At 35.5% G+C, this 23818-nt stretch overlaps 3 protein-coding genes across 3 annotated transcripts; 1 reads left to right on the top strand and 2 right to left on the bottom strand.

The window, feature by feature from the left end:
• Positions 1 to 582: 582 nt before the first annotated feature.
• Positions 583 to 11698, top strand: LOC116306711 (endoplasmic reticulum resident protein 44). Its single transcript, XM_031716802.2, has 14 exons — positions 583 to 728; positions 894 to 969; positions 1158 to 1197; positions 3310 to 3379; positions 3788 to 3892; positions 4353 to 4469; positions 5241 to 5309; positions 5692 to 5738; positions 6119 to 6176; positions 7092 to 7323; positions 7675 to 7748; positions 8081 to 8148; positions 8677 to 8770; positions 9381 to 11698. The coding sequence occupies exons 1-14, from the start codon at positions 687 to 689 to the stop codon at positions 9579 to 9581; spliced, it is 1293 nt and encodes a 430-aa protein (XP_031572662.1). The 5' UTR covers positions 583 to 686; the 3' UTR covers positions 9582 to 11698.
• Positions 11058 to 16869, bottom strand: LOC116306712 (syntaxin-17). The gene is made up of 8 exons (XM_031716803.2): positions 16537 to 16869; positions 16031 to 16167; positions 15341 to 15406; positions 15035 to 15215; positions 14450 to 14562; positions 13863 to 13913; positions 13249 to 13335; positions 11058 to 12504 (listed from the first exon to the last, which is right to left on the bottom strand). Exons 1-8 carry the CDS (start codon positions 16565 to 16567, stop codon positions 12247 to 12249), a joined length of 924 nt encoding a protein of 307 aa, XP_031572663.2. The 5' UTR covers positions 16568 to 16869; the 3' UTR covers positions 11058 to 12246.
• A 901-nt stretch (positions 16870 to 17770) lies between these two features.
• On the bottom strand, positions 17771 to 23769 carry LOC116306721 (ferroportin). The gene is made up of 5 exons (XM_031716814.2): positions 23680 to 23769; positions 23202 to 23272; positions 21563 to 21722; positions 21238 to 21462; positions 17771 to 20749 (listed from the first exon to the last, which is right to left on the bottom strand). The coding sequence occupies exons 1-5, from the start codon at positions 23747 to 23749 to the stop codon at positions 19056 to 19058; spliced, it is 2220 nt and encodes a 739-aa protein (XP_031572674.2). The 5' UTR covers positions 23750 to 23769; the 3' UTR covers positions 17771 to 19055.
• Between the last annotated feature and the right edge of the window lie 49 nt (positions 23770 to 23818).

Here is a 23818-nt window from a genome sequence, read left to right on the forward strand (position 1 = left end):
CTACGACTTATTTCTCAATTGACACGGTTTTCTTTGTTATTCACAAGGCTTTATTTTTGTTATAACCCTCATTATAAATGCGAGGTCAATATATAGTTAGTTATTAACCCGGTTAATAACTATATATAGACTTTCGCATTTATAATGAGCAACATTTAATAGAAAACCTTCTCAATTGAGAAAATAAAATACTTAATTACCTCGAACGTCGGCAATAAGCCTATACATCCCTCGGGCCTGCGGCCCTCGGGATGTATATGGCTCATTGCCTTTGTTCTCAGTAGTTAACTCTTACTTATGGAATCAGTTATGGCTCCCTCGCATCAGTTTTTAGTGTCGGTCGTCACGCAACGCTCCTAATCTCCCGGAAACGCGTACATCTTCGGCCATTACCGGAAGTTCGCGGAAATTAAATGAGTCATAACCAACTTTTCCTTACCTGTCTAAAATCATTAACTTCTCCAAAGGTAAAATACAAGATCTGCAATAGGTCAGCCACAAGCAAATCAAAAGCGACCTTATTTTTAGTGTCAGCAAGTCCACGTGGGTGACTAGTGCCTGAGTACGCATGTGTAGAACAGACCACTCACATCTTGCCGTGTCAATAATAACCAAAGGAGAAAAACATTATTAATCAGTTGGTTGACTTTTCTCCTTACATTTAACTGTTTTTTCCTTATTATAAAATGGCTACTCACCTGCGGATGTGGCTGCTGGCTTTTTTAATAGTAAGTCACCTTATTGTAAGCTAGTTTTTATTGGATATTTCATTTCCAGTACGTCTTTTTGAAGCCGCTTTATTGACGCTGTCTGAAGCCATCTTGTTGATGCATGAGGGTTTACTACGGGTTTCGCAAAACATCCAGTTAAAACTCCTCTCTTTTGTTTTGCAGATAATTTCCTACCTCTGTCCTATTCAGTGTTCTAATGTGGTTCAATTAACAGATGAAACTTTTGATAAATTTGTTGGTAAGAATCGTTGGAGTTCCTCTGCATATACATCCATGTATAATTGATGCCGGCTTTCCAATTGTTATTCATAAATGGCAGACAGCCCATATCAACTATTTTTTCCTCGCATTTCCCCCTTCTCTTTAAACTATCCTCACACTTTGTTAGAAAAAATAGTTTGTTAAGTGTGTTTTGTTCTTTTCTAGCTGAAAATAAAGTAGTTTTTATCAATTTTTACGCCGACTGGTGAGTGATTAGTTTCTAAAGCTATTTGTAATAAATATTACAGTATATCATAACCTTTACAACCTTCATTTATTTATTTATTCCATTTTTATATATATTTAACACCTCAGATGCTATTAGATTAGAGATCTAATCTTCAATAAAGGTTTGCTCCAACTGATTGGAATCAAACAAATGAGAAAAAGTAAATTGAAAAAATGAGTAAATGGATCAGTTGAAAAACAATATTGCCTATTAAACCTGTATCTCGACTCTTTAGATAATTTTATCGTCATTTAATAAATTTATTTACAGATTTGTAAATTGTTTTAGAATGAGTTTAAACCAGTTTTTAAAACCAGATGCCAAGATGTTTTCAAAGTACATCTAAACATTTAGTTTTGTTGTTTCCTGTTTCTCATTAATATAAATGATGTTTAATAACAGCATCATAATAATAATAGCTATTGTTTTGTCTTATATCCATATAAATGAATACTTTCATCTCAATTCTATAACCAAACCAACTGAGCCACTTGATGAATGACTAAAAAAACTCCAGCTTTGCTGTTCTCTTTGCTCAGCATTAATCTTGGTTGTACATTATAGTATTCATCTATTCAACCAAAACCCATGACATTTAATCAACTTGTATTAACTACATTCCTTATTATACCATGGGCCTTTATAAGAGAAAAGAAAACATTTGTAAACAATTTACTGAGCAAAGGCTAACTAAAAATGGGAGTGTTAAGTGAGAATTCTTTTAGAAGATAATATAGGTAAGTTGTAGTGCTTGGGAACGAGGATATTCCGGGCGAAAGCCCTTGGAATTAAATTCGGAAAAATTAATTTCCGACCTCGCTGGGATTCGAACCCACGACCTTCGGAATTGTACTACCGATGCTCTAGAATTCTTTTCATATTCAAGCAGTGAGCGCCAAAAACTATTTTCTTGAAGAAAGGCTGTTGTACAAGGCTAAAGTTTTGTTATTCAGAAAGTTTAACTTGTTTGGAAGTGGAGATGAAAGTGGAATCAAAGTGTTAACCCAAAGCAAAAATTTTATTCGAAAATGAGGCTTAGGCCTTCATTTGTTTATTTCCCATATATTTTCTATAAAAAAGCCTGACAAAACATTCTAACACAAATGCAACAAAACATCTTTGTACAATTGAAAATACCACTTCAAACAGGCATTTTATCATAGTACATCAGTTTCTAGCTGTTTAAAAAAGGTTTTGAGTGTTAACCCAAAACAAAAATTGGATCAAAACTCATATGAAAGTCAAATTAGCAAATTAGCAAATTTTGGTTGTCAGTCTGACATGAATGTTAGGGATATTCTATATTTTAACAATGCTGTCTCCTATTCCAGTATCCCATTATGTCCAAAATCAATAATTAGAGTACTTCAAACCCCATATTTTCACCTCTATTCAGTTGCCTATTCCCAAAACCCCTTTATTCAAGAATTAACAAGTTTCTTCTCGTTATTATTTCATGTTTTTCTCTAATTTTTTCTCTAATTTTTTCTTTAATTTCTGTATTGTTTGACATCTGTTTTATTAAAATGTTAATGCTAGTAACTTAGGTAATTTGGATATTCTGAAGGAGAAATGCTGAAATTTGTCGTAATTTAGATTATCCTCATCAATAGTATGACTTTGTACATGTACATACATATGATACATAGTGTTTAACTTCCTTCATGTACAGTAGTTGCATTTCCTTAATTTTCTAGACCTCTGACTTCTAAAGATACTCTTTATTTCTAGTTTATTGATGTGATATGTGGTTTACCTAAGTAATATTTATGACCTAGTTATACATGGAGCAGATCAAACCATCCCAAGCATCTTCTCAAATATCTTCCCAATAAACAACATCAAATAGAAAATGATCATTTTTATTCCTTCCTATTTTTCTTTTTTTCTTTTCTATTTTCAATAATTAAGTTTGTTTTTTCACATACAAATTCTTAACTTTGTGATGGTGTATACAGATTACCATATATGCATTTGTAATGATTCTTGGATGTCATTCTAGAGTAAACATTTTAGTCTTACTCTATCTATTTTACTCTATCTAATACCTTTGTTGCTAAAAATGTTTAATGTAACTTTTTATTTCAGGTGTAGATTTAGTCAGATGTTAGCACCTGTATTTGATCAGACAGCAGATATTGCTAAAGAGGAATTTCCTGTAAGTTAATATTATGATAACAAAACTTATTAAAACGATATATTCAGTGTTATAGCATCATATGGACATTGTTATTGGTATATTCTATGGGAGCAATCCAAATGCTTTGTCGCAAGTAGATAACCATATTTCATTTTGAATACATTTTACAGAATTCTATTATTGTAGCCAAGCTTTGTGGCATCACATTATAATTTATTGTAGCCACTATAGGAGGCAGGAAATATTGAATCTGGTTTGATCTTTAACAGGGAAATAAGACTCTATTATCGTGCCTCCTAATAACTATCATGTGATGGTGCAAAGCCTAAATAGTATTTTGTATCTTGTATGTCACGAAAAAGTTATTATTTATAGCATAACTAAATGAACGTGATATTTTGATACATTTTTATTTTTTATTTGAAGAATGTACTGAAGTTTGCCAAAGTAGATTGTGATGCACATCAAAATATTGGTAGAAGGTTTGGTATCACTAAATATCCTACCTTGAAACTTTGGAGAAATGGAGAGGTAGGTGTGTTGAATCAAGCTGCTTCATGTTTGAATAATTAGCCTTATGTATACACTACTAAGAAGAGATAACTAGCTAAAACCTAGTGTGAGCTGCGTCAGTGTTTCTAATGAAACAGTAATGATAAAAGGGTAAATTATACACCGTGAAAAGATGAAAAAACTGACGTTACTGATGTTTCGGACACTAGTCCTTCGTCAGAGTAAAAGAGGGAACACTACTGTACATCAAAATATGGCAACCAATATATGTCTGAATAACTATTATTCTGGCCTGACTAGCTGCTTTTACATGCGAAAAGGCTTTTTTTTCCACATGAACATGAGGCTAGCCAGCCCAGAACACTATTATTATTCAAATATTTGGTCGCCATACTTGGATTTAAAGTATTATTGAGTTTTGTACAGAAGTATCACAACCCCAAGCTCCAAAAACTGAATATTTTTATGTAATATATAGTCTTCAAGGAGAGAATACAGAGGCCAGAGGTCTGTAGATGCTTTCACTAACTACCTCAGAAATCAAATGAAAAGTATTGTAGAAGAGTTCCATTCCTTGAACGACATGAATATTGATGTAAGTATTGTATTACATGGTCTATCTAGTATATATAAATTGTGTTAGCAGCCCTGGCAAAGACTAATTATAACAGTGCTGCTTTTGGTTTCCTCTGACTGGAATACCCTTTGATGTCTTATCTAAGTTTAAATAAAGGTGTCATTTATCTACGATAGTTGGATTAACACCAGATACTGTTATGCTCATTTGGAATAATTCTTCACCAATAGACCCTTTGCTGATTTATTTCAAATGGGCATAACTGACAGTATCTGGTGTTCATCTAACTGTGTTATCATTTCTTATAATATTAATATAATATTAATAAATCATTCCCAATAGACCTTTTGTTAGTGTTACAGCCTTATGTGCTTCCTGATTGGTTTAGCTATGATGGGATGATGGGTAATATACCACTTGCAGGGGCTAGGCAGGGCTAATAGATGTGTGAGTGTGTGCCTAATTGTACAGGGGGAAAAACATGGCCGCTGGAAAATTTGCCATGTAGCACGAAAATTGGCTGAGTTTTTCAGGACAAGTGTTTTAGTAGAATAATATTAGAAAAGTTCTACATTATGCACCATAAGACAAACGTTAGGCATCAGGTCTAAACCACTGAGGGCTAAACCTTCATGGGGGTAGACCAAGGGATACTGTACCGCAAGTGCTGGGATGTTTCCTAAGAGAATACAGTGACAATATGGAATATCAAATTATATGAGATATAAATGAGTTATTATTTTGTTGACGGGTGTTAGTGTTGTTAATATTGCTTTCTTATTGTTTTAGCCTAAAAAGAGGACACTCATAGCATACTTTGAGAAAAGGGATAGTGAAAACTTCAAGACCTTTGAAAAGGTAGAATTTTCAAACTTAGCATAAAATATCTTATTTATATCCCATCCATCCATCCATTCATCCATTCAAAAAATTTACCCTGGCTTTTAAGTGAACATACCCAGGCTGTATGTTTGCTTATCAGTAATACAAGGACCGGTTGTATGAAGCCTGGATAGCACTGTCCAACTAATAGATCTTACCCAGTGGATAAATTTATTGGATAACGGCATCGACTTATCCACTTGATAAGGATTTATCTGCTGGATAGCACTATCCAGGCTTCGTACAACCAGTCCCAGTAGTATAAAGCAATCCCAAGTTGTGTAAAAGTGAAGGGTTCAAAAAAAAATTTTTTTGTTAAATTAATTTAATCTCTTATTGAATGTAAATGATAAAATAGGTTGCAGAGGACTTCAGAGATGACTGTAATTTCCGTGTTGGATTTGGGTAAGAGTTTTAGTGATTTTCAAATATTATCATGGATTGAATATCATGCTTGACCCTGAGTAGTATAGTCAAGTCTGTAATCCAGAATTTCAGCAGTATTATTAGTTATCACTATTTATTGTATTATTTATTATATATTATTTAATTTGGCATATGTGACAAATTAACATAGGGTCTAAAGATATGGCTCTATTATGGCGTAGATCATTATTATGTTATTATTATTTAGTATTTTATGCATTTTATGCAAATTGTATAATATAATTTTATGCATGTGAAGAAGGACTATTATTTTCTAGACATGTTTCATATTTTACTATTAATAGTACTATCTATTGGAGTGTTATTTAGTGAAACATTCTTGGTTTGTTTTATTTTAGTGATGTATCTGCTCATGAAAGAAAAACAGGGGATAATATCGTCTACAGACCTGAAAATGTAGGCTACAGTCTTCATTGTGTAGTTCCAGAAAATATCCATACCCCCACCACTGAGGGAACTTGTAAAAGGATCCCCTATCCCCAGGAAACTTCCAATTTTCTTCCATACAAACTCTTTAATTTTATTCTTTCTCTGACACCCTACCCTCCAGAATTTCCAATTTCCTCTGTGAGTAGGTATGGATATTTTCTGGAACTACACGATAGATATACTATGAAAGCTAAAAAGTAAAAATAAGATTAATTACAGTAATCTTCAATGTACTGATAGCTCAACAGTTTGCTTTGCTAATGCACACACGGGACTTACAAAACATAGTATTACCTCATTTCCACTGTACCATAATAATTGTTTCTAGCAGTGGAAAATGAGGCCATATATCAAATTGTTGGCTAGAGGTGTTGTTGAATCATTGGATGGGTATTTTTTTAGACAATATTTGAAATAAACTGATTTAGTTTGAGCTGAATTTCCACAACTTTTTCCACAAACCATGTCGTTTCACTGAGTATTATTTCTTTGTTTGTTTATTAATTTTTTGGTTGGGAAAATACATACATATGAAGAAAATTTACTCAAAAAAAGTCTTACTTCTTAAGACCCCTTTGGTGTGATATTCGGATTGAAGACCTTTTAAACACTCAGTGTTTAAATTTGACGTTTTCCCAAATTTTTTAAATCAATAGACCACACCCATTTCCTCTTTAAGACCCCTTTTATCTAAATATTTTTCATATGCATGTGTGGTCTGCAATACTACCTGACTATCTACCTAAATCAGTGTATAGATCATTATTATTTTTTCTTCATTAAGATAATGAATTCTAATTCTCCTATTATTCTACAGTCTGCCATTGATCAAAAACTCTCAGTGCTGTTTTCTGATATTATTGTATATTCTTGTCTCTTCAGAAGGGACCAGAAGCTGATATGGTATACATGGGCTCCCTGACAGACTATGAGAACCTCAAGACATGGGCTGGTGATAAGTGTATCCCACTGGTTCGTGAAATCACTTTTGAAAATGCAGAGGAACTGACAGAAGAAGGAATTCCATTTCTACTCCTGTTTTACAATCCAGAGAACACACAAAGCATTGAAGAATTTAAAACTGAAGTTGCAAAGCAACTTATTCATGAGAAAGGTAAGACGTCATCCATATATCATAATATTATACATGTTACTCACTATTTCACTTCTTATTGAAATAGACATCCTTGGCTCCGCGTAATTGTTCCCCAGTTGTAGCAGTGATTTCTTGGGTGTCCTTTCTTGATCATTGTTTTTTCTAAGTATCTTGATAATTTCCAGGCTCAGATTTACTATTATGGATCGACTCTGACCAAATTAATTTCCTGACTGGGGGGAGGGGGTATCCCTACAGTATGTCGATTATCAAGAATTGACTGCTGTAATAGTTTTCAATCTTGACAAGTTAATAGATGCTGTACACTTTAATGGTACACTCATTCTATTTTCTATTTTCCTGTTATAGGAAAAATTAATTTCTTAATTGCTGATGGTTTGAAGTTTTCCCATCCTCTCCATCACCTTGGAAAAAGTAAAAATGTAAGTAAACCATGAATCAAAGAAGCAACTCTATTGCCGGGATATTTCGCAATGATATGGGCCCAGTTGTACAAAGGGTGGATAGCACTATGCGCTGGATACATTTATTGGATAACAGCATCAACTTATCCACTAGATAAGGATTATCCATCTCATAGCGCTCTCCACCCTTCGTACAAACAGGCCCTGATGTAAAACTTTCACTTGTGTTTAGTACTTGGAATTAGTAGATTTTATAAATAATACACTAGATGATCTAGTTTAAGTGATCAATATTAAAATAATGGAAGATTTTAATAAGTAATATGACGCTGATGTTTGTTTATCAACAGGATCTTCCTCTTATTGCTATTGATAGCTTCAGGCATATGTATCTCTTCAATAAATTTGAAGACATGAGGTAATATAAGATTGTTAGTGCTACTACTACTACTAGTTCAAAATCACTTGATATGCACATTAGACCCTTACTCTCCTTTAGGTAGATAGACAGGGTCAGTGTTGGCTCATTTCCCACAATAGAAACCTTTAACACGACAGTCTTGCTAGGTACCACAAACTGCAGTGAGAGGAAGGTTAGGTATTTTCCATCACACTTTCAACCTTTAGCAAGGCATTATAACGAAGTTGCTAAAAGAGCCACCATATTGATGCCAAGTGTTTGTCTAGCAGTTTAATATATAAGTGGTTAGCTGTAAACCTGATCCTAAAGGTCTCTAATATTTCATAAATTATGGTTGGGCATTGGGTTCAGACCATCCATCCTTTAGAGATATGGTATATCCCATTTGTCTCAATCTTTGGGGGAGGGGTACCAGAGTATATTTTTTGGAACTACACACGTCATTGCAGAAACTGTTTATATTGCAATGTTAGTTACCAAACCAGTCAGTTCAATGCTCATGATAAATCAATTGTTCTCACATAGGATTCCAGGGAAACTAAAGCAATTTGTAGCGGACCTTCACTCTGGTAAACTACATCGTGAATTTCACCATGGCCCAGAGGAGACTCCAAAGCCGGTAAGTGATCTGTTTAGATTTTGGAATAGTAATAATTAAAAAGTCACTTAGGCCGTTTTCTCATGTAGCCCTTCAGTTACAACAATTCAATGTGACTGTACTGCACTGTTAAAAGATTTAGAAAATCTATTGTATCAACTTCTCATTTCATTTGTTATTCCCAGTTTTTCTATTTGATGCAGTTTTTCTTTGGAATAATGGTCAAAATTACTAGTTAATTAATAGATACTGTCACCACTAATGTGCTACAGTTTACAAAAAAAATTTTTTTTGAATTTAAGATTAAATTATGCAAGTGCCAAAGTGCTCTTTTTTAACTAAATTCAAAACACTCATTAATAATTCATAAGCTTATGGTCGAATTGGAGAATCGGCTATGCCTTGTGCTTTTATACCTGATACAATCCTACTCGTTTTTTAAACACTACGTGAATTTAGCACAGCTACTTTTATAGTGAATGACTTGCATAATTTAATCTTAAAGCCTTGATAATGGAGTCAGCAGGACTTAGAAATGTTGGTTTCTTTTGCTTGTTTTTAGTTGTTCTTAAGGTTTTCAAAGTGTATTATTAATATTCTAAATTGTTTTTTTAAAATATTAATTCGATAGGATGTGATAGAAACAGTACAAGGTGGACAAGGAGACCAAGGAACAGACAACCAACAAGGTGGAGCTGCCACTGACAACAAACAACCTGGAGAAAGTGGATCAGGAGAGAGAAAGAAAACAAAAACATCACCTCCTGAAACTGTCTTCAAGAAACTTTCACCAAGCTACAACAGATACACATTACTAAGAGATGAACTCTAATGCTACAATTCAGTTTTAACAACGCAAGGGCTACCACTCAAGGTTATTATTTTCCTTCAAATGCAGAGTCTTCCAAACATCTGTCATTATTTATAGGTTTGTCATGAAACACTAATGGTGTCAGTAGTCCCAAATGAATGAAATCGGCCATCGTAAAAAGGTGCAAGTCTAATCCAAATAGACCATCTAGATTTGCAATAGTCCCTTTTCCTAATTCGGTGTGTACTGTAAATACCACTGTGTTTCACGACTACAGACTTCACAGGCTTAGCCTCATTTACGAGTAAAAAATTGCAAAAATCAACTGTAATGTAAAATTTGTGCAAGTTGAACAATACCATGTTTTGAAATTCCATGGACTTTTAATGGATCCATAAATAGCTGACTTATAAACGAGGCTAACGCTTTGCAAATAAGTCACTCTGTAGTCTTCAAAAACAGTGGTATTCATCAAAATTAATGCAACTAGTGTATTGATGATCATGTACATCAAAACAAGACATCATTCATTTATTGGCTAAAAAATGACCCTAAGTTATTTAAAATGATGTTTTCAAGGAAGGGGGAAGGGAGGAGTGGGGGTTGTTTGTCCGATCACATTTATGTCTAGTTTGAAAATTCATAGCCAAGTAGTTTTGAAATGCAATATATTTTTGGTCATTCAAAAATGTTTAAAAAAAAAAAAAAAGTTATACAGCACTTAACACAAATTATATTTCTCTTTCTTTGCATAAAACTCAAATGATCAGAAATGTGATATTTTCCAAGCTAAAGTATTTTCACTTTATTTCAGTAATATTCTTTAGTGTTACTTTCTAATGATTTTAAATTATTCAGTGTTAACTATAACAAATGTGGTCCGACTGTGTTAATCAATGTTAGTATGTATTTTCAGAGAAAATCTCAACTTCACCTCGGTAAAGATTAGCCTCCTTTGCAGACGTCTTGTGGTGTTTGGTTCGGATCCCTCCCCGAACACCACAAGACATCTGCAACGGAGGCTAAGTAAAGGTTATGTTCATTGCAGTAATAGTAATTACAGCGAGATATTTGTCAAATGTGCAGTGTTCCATAAAAGTGAAAGTTTTACACCAGCAGGATAACAATAGGGACCTTCAGATCCAACGATGAGTATGAGTACGAGTTTTAAAATATTGGTCCTGTGTGTGTGGTTAACGCTGAATCATAGCTGATTTACAATCTAGAGTTGTTTCAATCTACGTACACGACCACAACTATGAAATTGACGATAGTACCAATCACAGTTTAAAACTTGTACCCGTACTTGGATCTCTAATGCTTTGTGACAGCAAATCACCCATATTTTTGTTGCCCAGGGGGAAAAGGTGTCAAATCCTGAGGTTTTTGTTCTCTGTGCCTTGAAAACTTAAATGGAAGTGTGAAAATATTATGATTATCCTGTACTTTTTTTTTTTCTAGAAAGATTTTACATTTGGGTATCTTGTTTCAATTCCATTTTATTGTCATTATTTTTTATTTCATTCTCAATGTTGTCTCATGTTTTACACTTTGAGTTGGGTTTAATGCTAGTAGAAGTACATATTAATATTATTAGCCTTAATATCAGCCAGTTGAATAAGTAAAGTATTTTGATAATAGCTGATCTTTTGGCTAGAAGTATAAGAAATTTTAATATTTTAAATCACTGGAATTATATTTGTCTGTCATTAAATTACCAACTAAACAATAAGATTTGTTCTTATTTGTTTGATTAATCAAGTGTCTTGGGGAAACATTTTCAAACATTTACAAAATAATATGTACCTCCTCGGCTAGGTGGAATGTTTTTCCATGTTACACCACATCATTTCCTAAGGTATCCTAAACAAAAAGACCTGTTCTTATTTGTTTGATTAATCAAGTGTCTTGGGGAAACATTTTCAAACATTTACAAAATAATATGTACCTCCTCGGCTAGGTGGAATGTTTTTCCATGTTACACCACATCATTTCCTAAGGTATCCTAAACAAAAAGACCTGTTCTTATTTGTTTGATTAATCAAGTGTCTTGGGGAAACATTTTCAAACATTTCCAAAATAATATGTACCTCCTCGGCTAGGTGGAATTTACACCACATCATTTCCTAAGGTATCCTTTCTCTCTCTAATTGTTATGCATAAGAAGAAAAGATTCAGAAATGGATAAAACTCAAACAAAGAATCTTATTTTCAAGAGTTTGAAAGACACAGGGTCAGAAATGGGAAATTAATTTTCATGCAAATGAATTAAAAATTTTTATCATTATCTGCTGCCCAATATCTATTTCACAGGCCAAGTGGGACCACTGTAGTTTTCTCTTGTTTTCATTCAAATATAATTTAAATTTCATTTTGTGGGTCTAACAGATCAACAAAGGTCATTTCCATCAGTCTTCATTTCTCCCTAAGAATTTAGGAACGGGTGAATAATTTAATGAGTGCTTACAAGCTATTTATTAAAAGTTTCAACCATCTTGTTTCTTTGTAGCTTCTAAGGATGCTACTGAGAGCTTCTTCACAGGCAACCCTCATGCACAGTCATATTCAATATTACATTCGGCTTGCACTTGTGATTTGTGGAGTTTGTCATTGTTTTGATTACCATTCTTTCCATTTTCTCCATTAACTGCCCCTGAGGGAGGGTTGTCAATCTATCATAATTTATTTATCCCAAGCTATTAACTACAAGTGTTTCTTGACAATACTTGTTTCTTTTTTTGGAGCTAAGATTTTGCAGCTCAGTGTCCACATTTTTCTCCCCTTTCTTTTTCAATATTTCTCCCCCTGCAAATCCAGCAATTCCTCCACCCACAGCTGCAGCTGCTCCGATTTTTAGACCAAATACAAGTCCAATGGGGCCTCCAGCAACACCACCAATCAGTGCACCAATCACAGGTAACATGGCTGCTTGCAGCTTTCTGGCCTAAGAAAAATACAAATTACAGTATGTATTATGGTTAGGCTTGTTTGAACTATGCTTTGAGCTGTGTGAGATAAGGAGAAGCTCTTACAGCTATTTTAATGAAATAAATGGCCTTTACTATAATTTGTTCTTCAAACTGCACTGTCATTACACTGGTTCAAGTCCATGAGTTCATCAAACAAGAATGATGGAACATTGGGAATGCCAAAATCCAACTAGTAAATAAAGTATGAAACAAAGACAGGGCCTTTGGTGTTACTAGGATATATTAAGCAATAAGCCATAGATTTCTGTGGGTTACTGGCAAAATAATTCATGCGGGATGGTTGGGAAAACATGAGAAAAGATCATGAGCTATTATGTGTTCAGTTAAACTGGGAAAAGAGTATGTTTACTGTTTTTGCACAACCAATACTACTGAACACATGGCTAGAACCTAGCTAGCTTGCAGAGCCCTTTTGATGGGTTTGAGGAAGAATCAGGGTTTTGGGGTTCCTGTTTCGAGCAAGGGCCTGAGAGAAAAATGGGACCTAGCCCCCTCCCCGTTTGCTTCTTTTTTGCTCGGTTTCAATTCTTGCTCACTCCAAAGTTCCAAATTTCCCCCAAAACCCTGGTTTTTCCCCAAACCCACAAGAACACCTAGAACCTAGCAGAAGATCATTCCAGCTTGCATTGTCATAAATTGCAAGTTTACATGCAAGGTGTTGCACATAACTCAAGGAATATAAATATAAGTGAAAATACCTTTCCCAATTCAGTTGTGCCCTGTTGAACGTTGACATGAGCATTTTCAATGTTGTCAGTAATGGAATCTAAATTTGACTGTTGGTCCTACAAATGTGAAGAACAAATAAGATTCAAATTTATTATACTCTGTATAGATGTATATTATTTTAATATAATATGCTATATCTATGGATATACCCTGTATAATTAAATTAAAGGAATATTAAACACATGGGCATTTCTGAGCTGTAAAGCTTGAGAGAAGCTCTAAAAATATTGTATATTATTATTATTATTAAGCAAAATTAGGAACATGAGGCATTAAGCCATTCTCTTGCTTTTGAAGTGCTGTACTGCTCCCAGAGTGTCTATATCACAATACAGAGACATAAACAGCCATTTAATGTTTTTATAAAACATTATTAAATAGTTAATTAATTATTAATTAATTATTAATTATTTGATAATATTTTTATAAAACATTATTGAATGGTTAAATTGTGTGAGTGTCTCTATCCTCTGGTATAAACATGGTATCCAGCCAATCAGTGCACACGTTTCCTTTACAAATATTTTATAAAATACCATTTCATTACACCTGTGTAGCCCCAAGCGTGAATAATAATACTCACATGAACTATTTCAGAAAAGTCATGAATAAGAGTGTTGAGGTCTTCAAGGCTCTAAACACAAAATATATAAGAATCAATTATTACTTTATTATATTATGAGTGTTTTCCATCATGGTGTTTGGCATTTGCAGGCCTGTCAGATTTAGTAAGGGTATGCCATTTTAGTGGCTGAGTACTAATTGATTGACCATAGTCATGTGATAAGCTGACTTCTGCCGAAGCAGATCAAATAACAAGACTGATGACAATCAATGTCAGATTACATGTACATGTAACCTTTATCAATGAAGACCATATTAATTTTACAGTATTGTATAGTTCCAGAAATGATCCATACCCCCTCCCCCACCCAAGATATGTAGGAATTTGGGATTTACAAGGGGTGCGTGTGTGTGGGGGGGGGGGTGAAAGGAAAAAAATTACAGAGTTTGTACGGAACAAAATTGAAATTTCTGGGTAAGGGGGGGGGGGGGGGGGAGAAGTTTGAAAAATTCCTCCGTAGAAAAGGAATGGATAAATTCTGGAACTACACATTCTATTATGGTTGTTGATCTTCACTCCATTATAAAATGGCCTGCCATACACACCTCTTGAAGGACATCCCATGAAGCTGAAGTTTCTTCTTCTAAGAGCATCTGTTGCTGTTGATAGTTTGTCTCCAGGGATGGTAAATGTTGAGTGGTTTCACAATCTTGTATTCCTGGATGTGAAGATGAAATATGGCAATATTAATATTGAAACTGTGCAGAATGAGTATTTATTAGTAATAACATGACTTAGTAATGTCATACTTACTTGAATGGGTATCTTTAACCCAATCACCTGTGTCATGATTACTGTTAGCAATGCTTGCCGGGTGCAACAGAGTCAAATAGTCCGCAATGCTATCACTGACAATACCTTTGTGCCAGCATGCAGTAAATCACTTACTTGATCAGTCTATGCATGCTCTATAAGAACATATCAGTGCTTGATAGGCTAAGCTTAGTAAGTCAATATATCCTGGCATTAGCCCAGCAGAGTAATCTATTAGCCCAGATCTCTAGTTATAATCCAAAAACCCTACTAGCTTATGGACTAGTGAGTCCTAATTTTCACTAGCCCGGAGAAAAGATTTACTAGTCCCAGACTAGTGTCAAGAACTGCATAATTATACTAAAATTACAATGTACCTTGTACATATCCTGTCCTCCTGGGTCTCTCTGAATAAAGTCTCTGCACCTCTCTAAATGCCCTGACACCCTGTAATGCCTCATCTTTGATTTCTGCTACCCGGTTATCAAAGAGTTGAATGTCTGATGCTTGCAACTGCCGTCTGATGTTTTCCAGTTCACGAATGTTCACCTTGAGTTGCTGAAAAGAAGATAACATTACTCTTTAATTATTAAAATATTAAATCTGTTTTAAATGTTGTACTATTTCCTTTTAGCTTTAATTATCTTAACCATGTGATGTAGCATAATATTTTAGTATGTTACCTGGACTGTTCTTGCTGCATTGATTTGTTCTGCATTCAATTCTTGCCATGATCCTGTTTGATAAAACTAAAGAACAACCATTAAACGTATAACTGTTGGCATGAGGAATACTGGAGAATCTTGAGAACATCCTTCTTGGCAAGACAGCACAATACAGCCAACAAATTCTACTCCCATATAAGCTAAGTGTCAACCCAACACAATCCTACAGGATCCAGAATTTCAAGGGAGGGTTCCAAGATGGCTGCCACACAGAAATAAAGTTGGCACCGTGGACTTCACAAAGGGGATGGGGGGGGGGGGGGGGAGGTTCCAATTTCATTTTACTAAGGGTAAAAATGGCTTAAGGTACCCATGGAAATCATTTCCCTGGAGCCACTACTGCAACATTGGTGAGAGAATGCACTTGATATACCTTTGTGGCATAGATGACCATTGCCATCAATATGAGTGTTTTGGTTTCATGGTTATTTCAGGATGTATAGATCCAGAAATTATCCTACTGAGGAATTTTTTAAAGACCCCCCCTACCCCCAGGAATTCCATACAAGCTCTTTGTTCTTTCTCTGAACCTCGGAAATTCCAAATTCCTCTTTGGGGGGGGGGGGGGGGGGGGGGGGGGGGGGTGGGGGATATGTGATATGGGGAATGGATAATTTTGAAACTACACAATGTGGTTTTCATGTATACCTTTTCCATGTTTAATTGGTGCCTGTGCAATCTTGTTAAGTCTGTTGGTAAAGCAATATTGATAAACTTGTCCAAAGCAGGTTCAAATCTCTTAATGGGATGTTTGGGTAGGCTTGAAATGACATCTTGTTTTGACTCTGAAACAATAAAAACACAAATAAATTACAGTAATTTTATTCACTATCTATAGCTCACCCTTATCATGAAAATGCATTGAAAATCAACAATACTTCGTCGAAAATGACATAAAAAGAAACATGTAATCGTAATAAACAAATTCAAACTAGAAAAATATATGTCGAGATTAATTATAATGAAGGACACTCAATCATGCTCTTATATAAAGTTAAATAAAAATTAAACACGCTGAATGTTGTGGATGGAAAATTTATTTCAATTCACTAGCTAACACAAACCACAAAACCAAGAAAGAATAAGACTTAATGTATTTATTTATAGCAATAACACAAACCAAAACAAAGAAGAAACAGAATAACTGGTCTTACTTTGTGATGAATATTCTTCAAATGACGCCATTGCGATGATCTTTTTCCTTGTTTTGTGAAGTTTTTCAGGTTTGTTTGGGTTAGAAATAAACGCACTCGTAGACAAAAAATTAACTCTTCGCCATCGCCATAAATAGCTTCATAAAAACCAAGTATTTTGACCAGAACTATCGACTAACATCTGTCTTGATTGTCTCCTGTAAGTCCAATAAGTATTTTATCAGAATGGATCGATTTAAGTGAGAAATAACGCCATAATTGAGCAGGATAAACGGAATTATTCCATTAAAGAAAAATTTTTTCCTGTTAGTGACTCTTTCTACGAAACAAGTTTTGTTTTGAGACTCCGCTGACTTTAAGATTCATCGTCGCGCACATTACTCAGTTTACCTCTGCCACTGGGAACCCGCGTTGATGTTTATGGCATTGCTCACTGCAGGTTGATGCAATGACTATGACTATGCGAACATGACATCCTAGGGGTTGATTGAGTTCTGTGTGACCGGAGATGACTGATCTGGAAGTACATTTTGGGCAAATGTGTTAAATTTTGTGCTTGCTGCCATCGTCTTACGGATTTCACGTTTCCTTCTGCAAGCGTGTGGAAACTATTAAAGTGCTTATAAGCCTTTTCACAATATTTTCAGAATTGATTCTTTAAATAGTGAATAGTTGCTTGTGAAAATAATTCATCATTTGAATGTCGGGTCTTTGAGATACGAAGGATTATATTTCCAATATGTTAATGACTATGACGTAACATAAGGGATTTAAGTTATTTTGTGGCAACTTTTAATGTTGAACGCTAGACATTTTTTGAAAGCAAATTTGTAAGAACCTTTAGGTGAGTTCACGGGTAAAAGGGTGATCCTTTTAAAATACTGTATTCCAGAACAAGTGCAGTGTTGTATATTAAATGATCCCTTATGTTACGTCATAATCATAAACATATTGGGAATATAAACCTTCGTATCTTAAAGACATTCAAATGACGAAATATTTTCACAATCAACTATCCACTATCTAAAGAATCAATTCTGAGAATATTGTGCAAAGGCTTATAAGCACTTTAAAATACGGAATTGTGGAAAGGTAGCGCAGGAGATTTTTGCTTTGATTATCCTGCGTAGCGGCGCTTCATTCTCCCCTGCCTCTCCCCTAATCACAAGTGGCGTAGTGGCAAGAGTTCATTATACGATTGTTTCTAGTTAATTTTTCGGTGTTTAATCCTTAATTTAAGTCGACGCACTTTATTAGAGGTTTGTAATTATTTTATTACCAGACTACAACACACAACAAAAATGACTCTATTACCAATTCCAAAATGGTTATAATGCACTTTTGTTATATTTCGAAATTTAACCTTTTTTAAAAAGAATCACTCTGGTCCAGAACTGAGCAAAAATCACAGGTAGCCCAAGCTAGGTTTCTATGACGTCATATTATAAGAAATCAATATACACTTATTTCAATAAAGTTAGTCACCAAAAACCTAGAAAGCTGTGATCGCTGAGAATCATGGGGAAATGTTTCATATCCAACAAGTAAAGCTTTTGACACAAAGTGCAGCAAAGTTGAGGATACTCAGAGGAGGTTAACTCGTAACTGGTAGAAGATCTCTAGTCCATCAACAGTTTGTAAAGAAGTTAATATATTCAATAGAGAATAGCCATGGGATTATGATTAAAACGAAGTTACGTAAGAGGGATCAACTATAAGACAAAGCATTGGTGAAAACGTTACATCACCAAATGAAAGGATAGTCTATACTATAAATATAAGTAAGTCAAATTAAGAGAGAGAAGAAAGCACTTGACTTGAGAGGTGAAGACTAGAGCATCGAAGGAACAAAACAGCAGAGAAGTAGCGACTATTTGAGTTGATAAGATCAATAAGATCATTGAAATTATAGATTAAAAAGAATTATTATTCAATTTTGAGTCAAGTTGCCGTTCCCAAGATTCACGTCTTGACACAGTTATCAAGCGGCTGAAACATGTAAAATGTATCTACCCATAATCCTTGTCGGTCTCAGCTTTGTAGCTTTTCAGGTGACTAACTTTAATTGAAATAAATGTATAAAATCGTCAAAATGAGAAATAAAGTAAAGAAATCTTAGCTGACCTTTGAAAACTATTACCTCTTTCTCTCTAAAACTGGTTCAATCCAAAATGTAACCACACCTAAGATTTCTTTACAACCTAAAGTGGTCTAACATCTTTTCTTAAAAATACAGTCATATTTCGATTATTCTATGCCTTTTGAAGCATAAAGAGTGTAATGTAAGAGTTAACCAAGAATACAAATTTGCATTCTGTGTCCATGCGAATGGATGGGATGTGTGGATATTTGCAATGTGCAAAGGCATTCTTTGGCAATCTAATGCTTCCAATTCATACAAAGATAATTATTATTATTTAACAGCATCCGTCTAAAACGGACTTTGCGTTATCAAATATTGACAAACTAAAAAGCGTCCGCATGCAATAAAGATGTTAGAACAATATAACGCAGTACAGTTACGGCCTGAAGTTTTCATTTCTCGTACTTAAAACTCCTCTAATCATGGTGTCTTCTTCTTCTTCATGATCGAGGCTATCCTGAGAAGAGGCACGGTGTGACGGAGCGGTGTGGCTTCCAGATGAAGTCCTTGCAAACAATCGTTTGACTCTCTCAAAGTGAAAAAGATGACCGCGGGTTTTATACGCAAAAGTCGCGTAGAGAATCCCTCCAACGCCAACTGCTGCGACCGACATGATTGCTATAATACCAAACTGTTCTGGCTTTGGTAAAGAAATGACACAAATAAACATGGACATGTCGAGCATTGAGTTGAATGATTTTTGCATGGCACCAACGATGCCTCGTTCCTCTTCGGGCACGTTTTCTTGTTGTAGTTGGGAGATCGATAAATCTGACAACCAAAGGCCAAACCTGGAAATGATAATGCCAGCCACTAAAAGCCCTACAGACACGTACGAAAAATTATGTACAGTCTTTTTCTTCTTGATTGTTTCTTGGGTGCAGTTCAACTTTGTTTTGGATTGAGATGGACTCGCGGAAAACGACTGAGTAGGCGAAGGTAAAATGTTGGTGGATTGTGAAAATGCAGTCATTTTGGATGTCATTATAGCAAGGCTGGTCGTACTTGTGATACTGGTTTGAGATGTAAAAGATGTAGATGTAAGAGTGACTGGAGGTGAAGGTAAGATTAAAGAAACGTGTGGAAAATTTGACGAATACGAACTTGAAGTAGTTAATAAAGGTGAGCTTGGAAGAACAGACGATGAAGAGACGTTAAAATTCGTGTCATTCCTTTCAGCTATTTGGTTTCCATACATTTTTACCACGGACTGGAAAGAAAACGTGAGAGGCGAAGGAGATAGAACAGAGCAGTTTCCTCCTGTGATGTTGTGAAAAGCATGAATGGTTTCAGTGCTGCCGTAGAAGCGCCAACTATCTGGAAGCAGGAAGAACGGAGATCCTGGAGCAAAAATTGCAGCTAGACACAATAACATGCAACAAAACTGAGCTGACATGGAGAACAGACCCGAGCGAACCAGTCCCAAAGAATTCCTCATCTTAGGAAAAACAAAAGTGGCAAGAACTCCAAACACAGAACCAACAGCACGAAGTATACTCAAGAGCGACTCGGTGATGTTTTGGGTGTAGATGTAACCTGTCGTTATTGAGCCAAAGGAAAGGACTGTAAAGTATAAAGCCGCTAGAGCTAACCCAGGGAGCACGACGCTTTGTCTCATGTAAATCTGGCACCCTACTTTAAAAGTCTGTGCTTTGTTCTTCAAACGCTGCCAAATTCTTGGTTTCTTGGGTTTTCGTGAAACAACACGAGTACGCGGGACAAGAGTTTCTCTATCTTCTTCGTTGTCTGCGTTTTCTTGTTCCATCCAGTCAAGACGATCCCTCGAGTTGTCTTGCTGTTGTCTCTCTTGGTCATTTTGTAATGAACTAGACGGAGTATCTTCTGTGTTTGTCCCGTGTCTTGTCTTGTCTATCTTCTTCACGGCCAAGGAAGGAACGGCGTGGAATACCTTCAACAACATATAGTACTCAAAAAACACAGAGACAACATTCCAAACAGCGATAAGGATGACCCCTGCTGCTTTAGACACGTAGGTCATGATCTGTCCCACAAGGGCTGGGGCAAGGATTTTGCAAACAAGGTCAATGCGACGGAGAATGGCATTGGTTCCTGAAAAATAAATACAAAAAAGGAATTCAGAAAGGCAAGCAAGTTCAAAGGCATTTAGAACTGGGTAAAGTGGCTAACATTTCTACAAAATTTATTCATGCTGTATCTAATATACCTGGGGGGGAGGGGGGATGGGAATGGAAAATGGTAGCTTTTGACTCAATTGTAACCTTGAGTGAACTTGACATAATAAATGTATTGTCTGCAGAAAAACCTACAAATATTAAATACACCTACCATGCCAAGTTCACACGATGATCATGGATTGGCTGAGCGCTCTTAGCCAATTAAAAGCGAGAGTAAAAAAGAGTAAAATGTATAATAATATCCATTTACATGTAACAGGGTGCTGGATAACTACTTATCCATATAAAACACTCAGGTACCATCACAACCACAGAAAGTAACATCCATGCTGAAGGCTTTTTTTACCATCAGTTTTTTTGTCTTCCAGTAGATTGTTTTAATAGTGAATTTTGATTGATTACCTGCAAGGAGAGACTTGTCTGAACCACTTATCACAATGACCCAATCCTTTTCAATAGCAATCTTGGTAGCGATACCAGCAAGGACTGACAGGCAAGCAACTACAATAACCAGAATGACTGCAATAACGAACAGTGCATTGGACAAGTGCACAGTCAAGATCAGTAGGAGAATCAGGGCTGATGTCGCTACGGCTAGATTTTGAACTACTAGGGACACCTGTGCAACTGTGAAATGAAAATGAAATATCAAAATAATGGTTGTGTTTCCTTCACTCATTTACATGCACCCCTCCTACTGACCATCTTTATATTGCTATTTACTCACCTCTCAACCTTGGGCTTCCATCTACCCAGTTCCCTACAAATGGACCAAGAAAGATAGTAACCAGTGTTCTAACAAGCTGGAAGATAGCTGTAAGCCTCAGTGATCCTGGCGTGAGCTCAACAAGGTACAATGCCACTGCAAATTCCCACATGCGGTCTCCCTGTAAAAAGAGTACAAAGATTTTATATTTCATCTCTCTTAAGGTCAATTTAGATGGTATGATTTTCGCCTACAACTATCGTATACAACATGCTCGCACCATCTATAACTTGAGTCGTAGTGTGTAAATCAAGCCTATAACAGTCACGTGTGTGTAAAAGAGATGCAGTTATGTTGTATATAATAGTTGTAGGAGAAAATCGTACAGTCTAAATCGGCCTTTACAGTGCAACTACTAAAGCTTGTCAAAATGTAGGATGAAGACAATGCATTCCAACTTTGGGTAGTGGAGCCAACGGCAGAAAATAAAAGCCTTTCAACATACTGTATCTTGTTGCCACGAAAAAATGACGAGGCAATTAGCCCAAAAGCTTGATCATTAAATTTATAATAATCTAAGGTTTTTGAAGCAGTTCATCTATTATAATGATACCAAACTACAAAGAAACACTTAAGTGGTTAGCTGTGTTAGTGGCCCCAGTTAAAGTAGTTGCACTGTAATCGGCCTGTTCCAGACAAATGCCCCACTCAAGTAAGTATGACAAGAAGTGCGATGTCTGAATCAGATTGATTCAGTAGTTAATTTAGTTAGGTGAAGATGCTAAGTTTAGCAGGGCTGTCAAATTATGTGAAAATGGAGAAGCAACTGATTCAGATATGAAATCTCCCTGTCATGGAGTAATGTAAGCATGAGGACGTGAGAGAATGTGGGAATATGTGTGATTGTGTTAGTCCTTTGAGAATGTTTTTAGTATTTATGTACTGTTATGCAAGAAGTTTAGTAGTTGAATAAATGAGGCAGAAGAAAGTTCATCATCCTCGTTTTGCTTGAGAATCTGACACTCCCACCCCAAAGAAAGTAAATGAGGTTCAATATAAGTAAGCCATTTGAAACATTCATTGCTCTGATGTGAATCCACAGTGGAAACTTCAGCTGAAAATCAGAAGGCAAAACCCCACATCTTTGACATTAAATTCGGCAATTCCCAAGCCATAGCCGATGGCAATATCTGAATCATGTAACATCTTTTTTTCTAGTTTCCCAGATCCCACAATATATTTTATCCTTTCCCTGCCCCCTCTAATACCCTTCCAGACCTGTTCTGTCTATATGTAAATGTATTCCTACCCATCCAGCTGTTTCAATACCATGATGATCAATAAGACTAAGGACAAACATCGAACTTTACATAAGCCGAACCTAAAGACATCAAAGAAGACAGATTCGGCTCATTTGAAGTTCGAAGTTTGACCTAAGAGGGTCATTTTGAACTATGAATGAATAGCATACGGAAAACACTTTCAACAATTTTTTTGGGGGCAACCAGTATCAAACCTTTACCTCAATGTAAGAGCGAGCCTGATTCATCTCACTTTTAAAAATAACATGAATATAGTTCAAGGCTAGCCCCCAAGACCCCAAGATACAAGGTTGTTCAAATGCATGCGGTATTAATACAGTATATATATCAAAACCTACCCATGCTGACAGTGCATGGCTGATACATATCAGTCTTTCCGGTGTACAATTACAGCACGTTTTTGGCTCGTCTGGAATAAAAATGATAGAAAATGCTAGTTAATAGTATCCTAAGCATCAAATTAATTTTACTGGATGATTAAAGCATAATGTTGGACTGCATATGCAAACCCCGAAAATGTTAATATCCTTCATCTCCTATATTAAAATGACAAAGATAGGTTAACAAACGGATGAAAGAAGATGCATTTATATCATATTTACTGGAATTCAATGGTATTAAATAACTAAGCACATAGACAGGGCTGCATATAAGCTTAAACTTATATAAAATATATAAAATATATTCTTTTTTAGGTGATTAAACTAAGATTATAGCCATTAGACTTATAAACGCACCTACTTTCCGATTTTAAAAACAACTATTTAAAGACGAAGATCAAGCATAAAAGCCTAGATTATTACATAATAATCTTACCATTTCGAGTTTGGCTATTCCCTGCCTCTAAAGACTCTTCGTCGGGATCAGTTTGACGAACAGCCTCCATTGCTGTTCTTTCTGGACAAATCTTGTTACCAACACTATATGCTATGGGAGGGGTAGGACGATAATTTTT

Source organism: Actinia tenebrosa, unplaced genomic scaffold (assembly GCF_029948245.1).
Source record: "Actinia tenebrosa isolate PJP-AT-01 unplaced genomic scaffold, QUT_ActTen_1.0 PGA_scaffold17__23_contigs__length_9995812, whole genome shotgun sequence".
In the NCBI taxonomy this organism is placed as follows: domain Eukaryota; kingdom Metazoa; phylum Cnidaria; class Anthozoa; order Actiniaria; family Actiniidae; genus Actinia; species Actinia tenebrosa.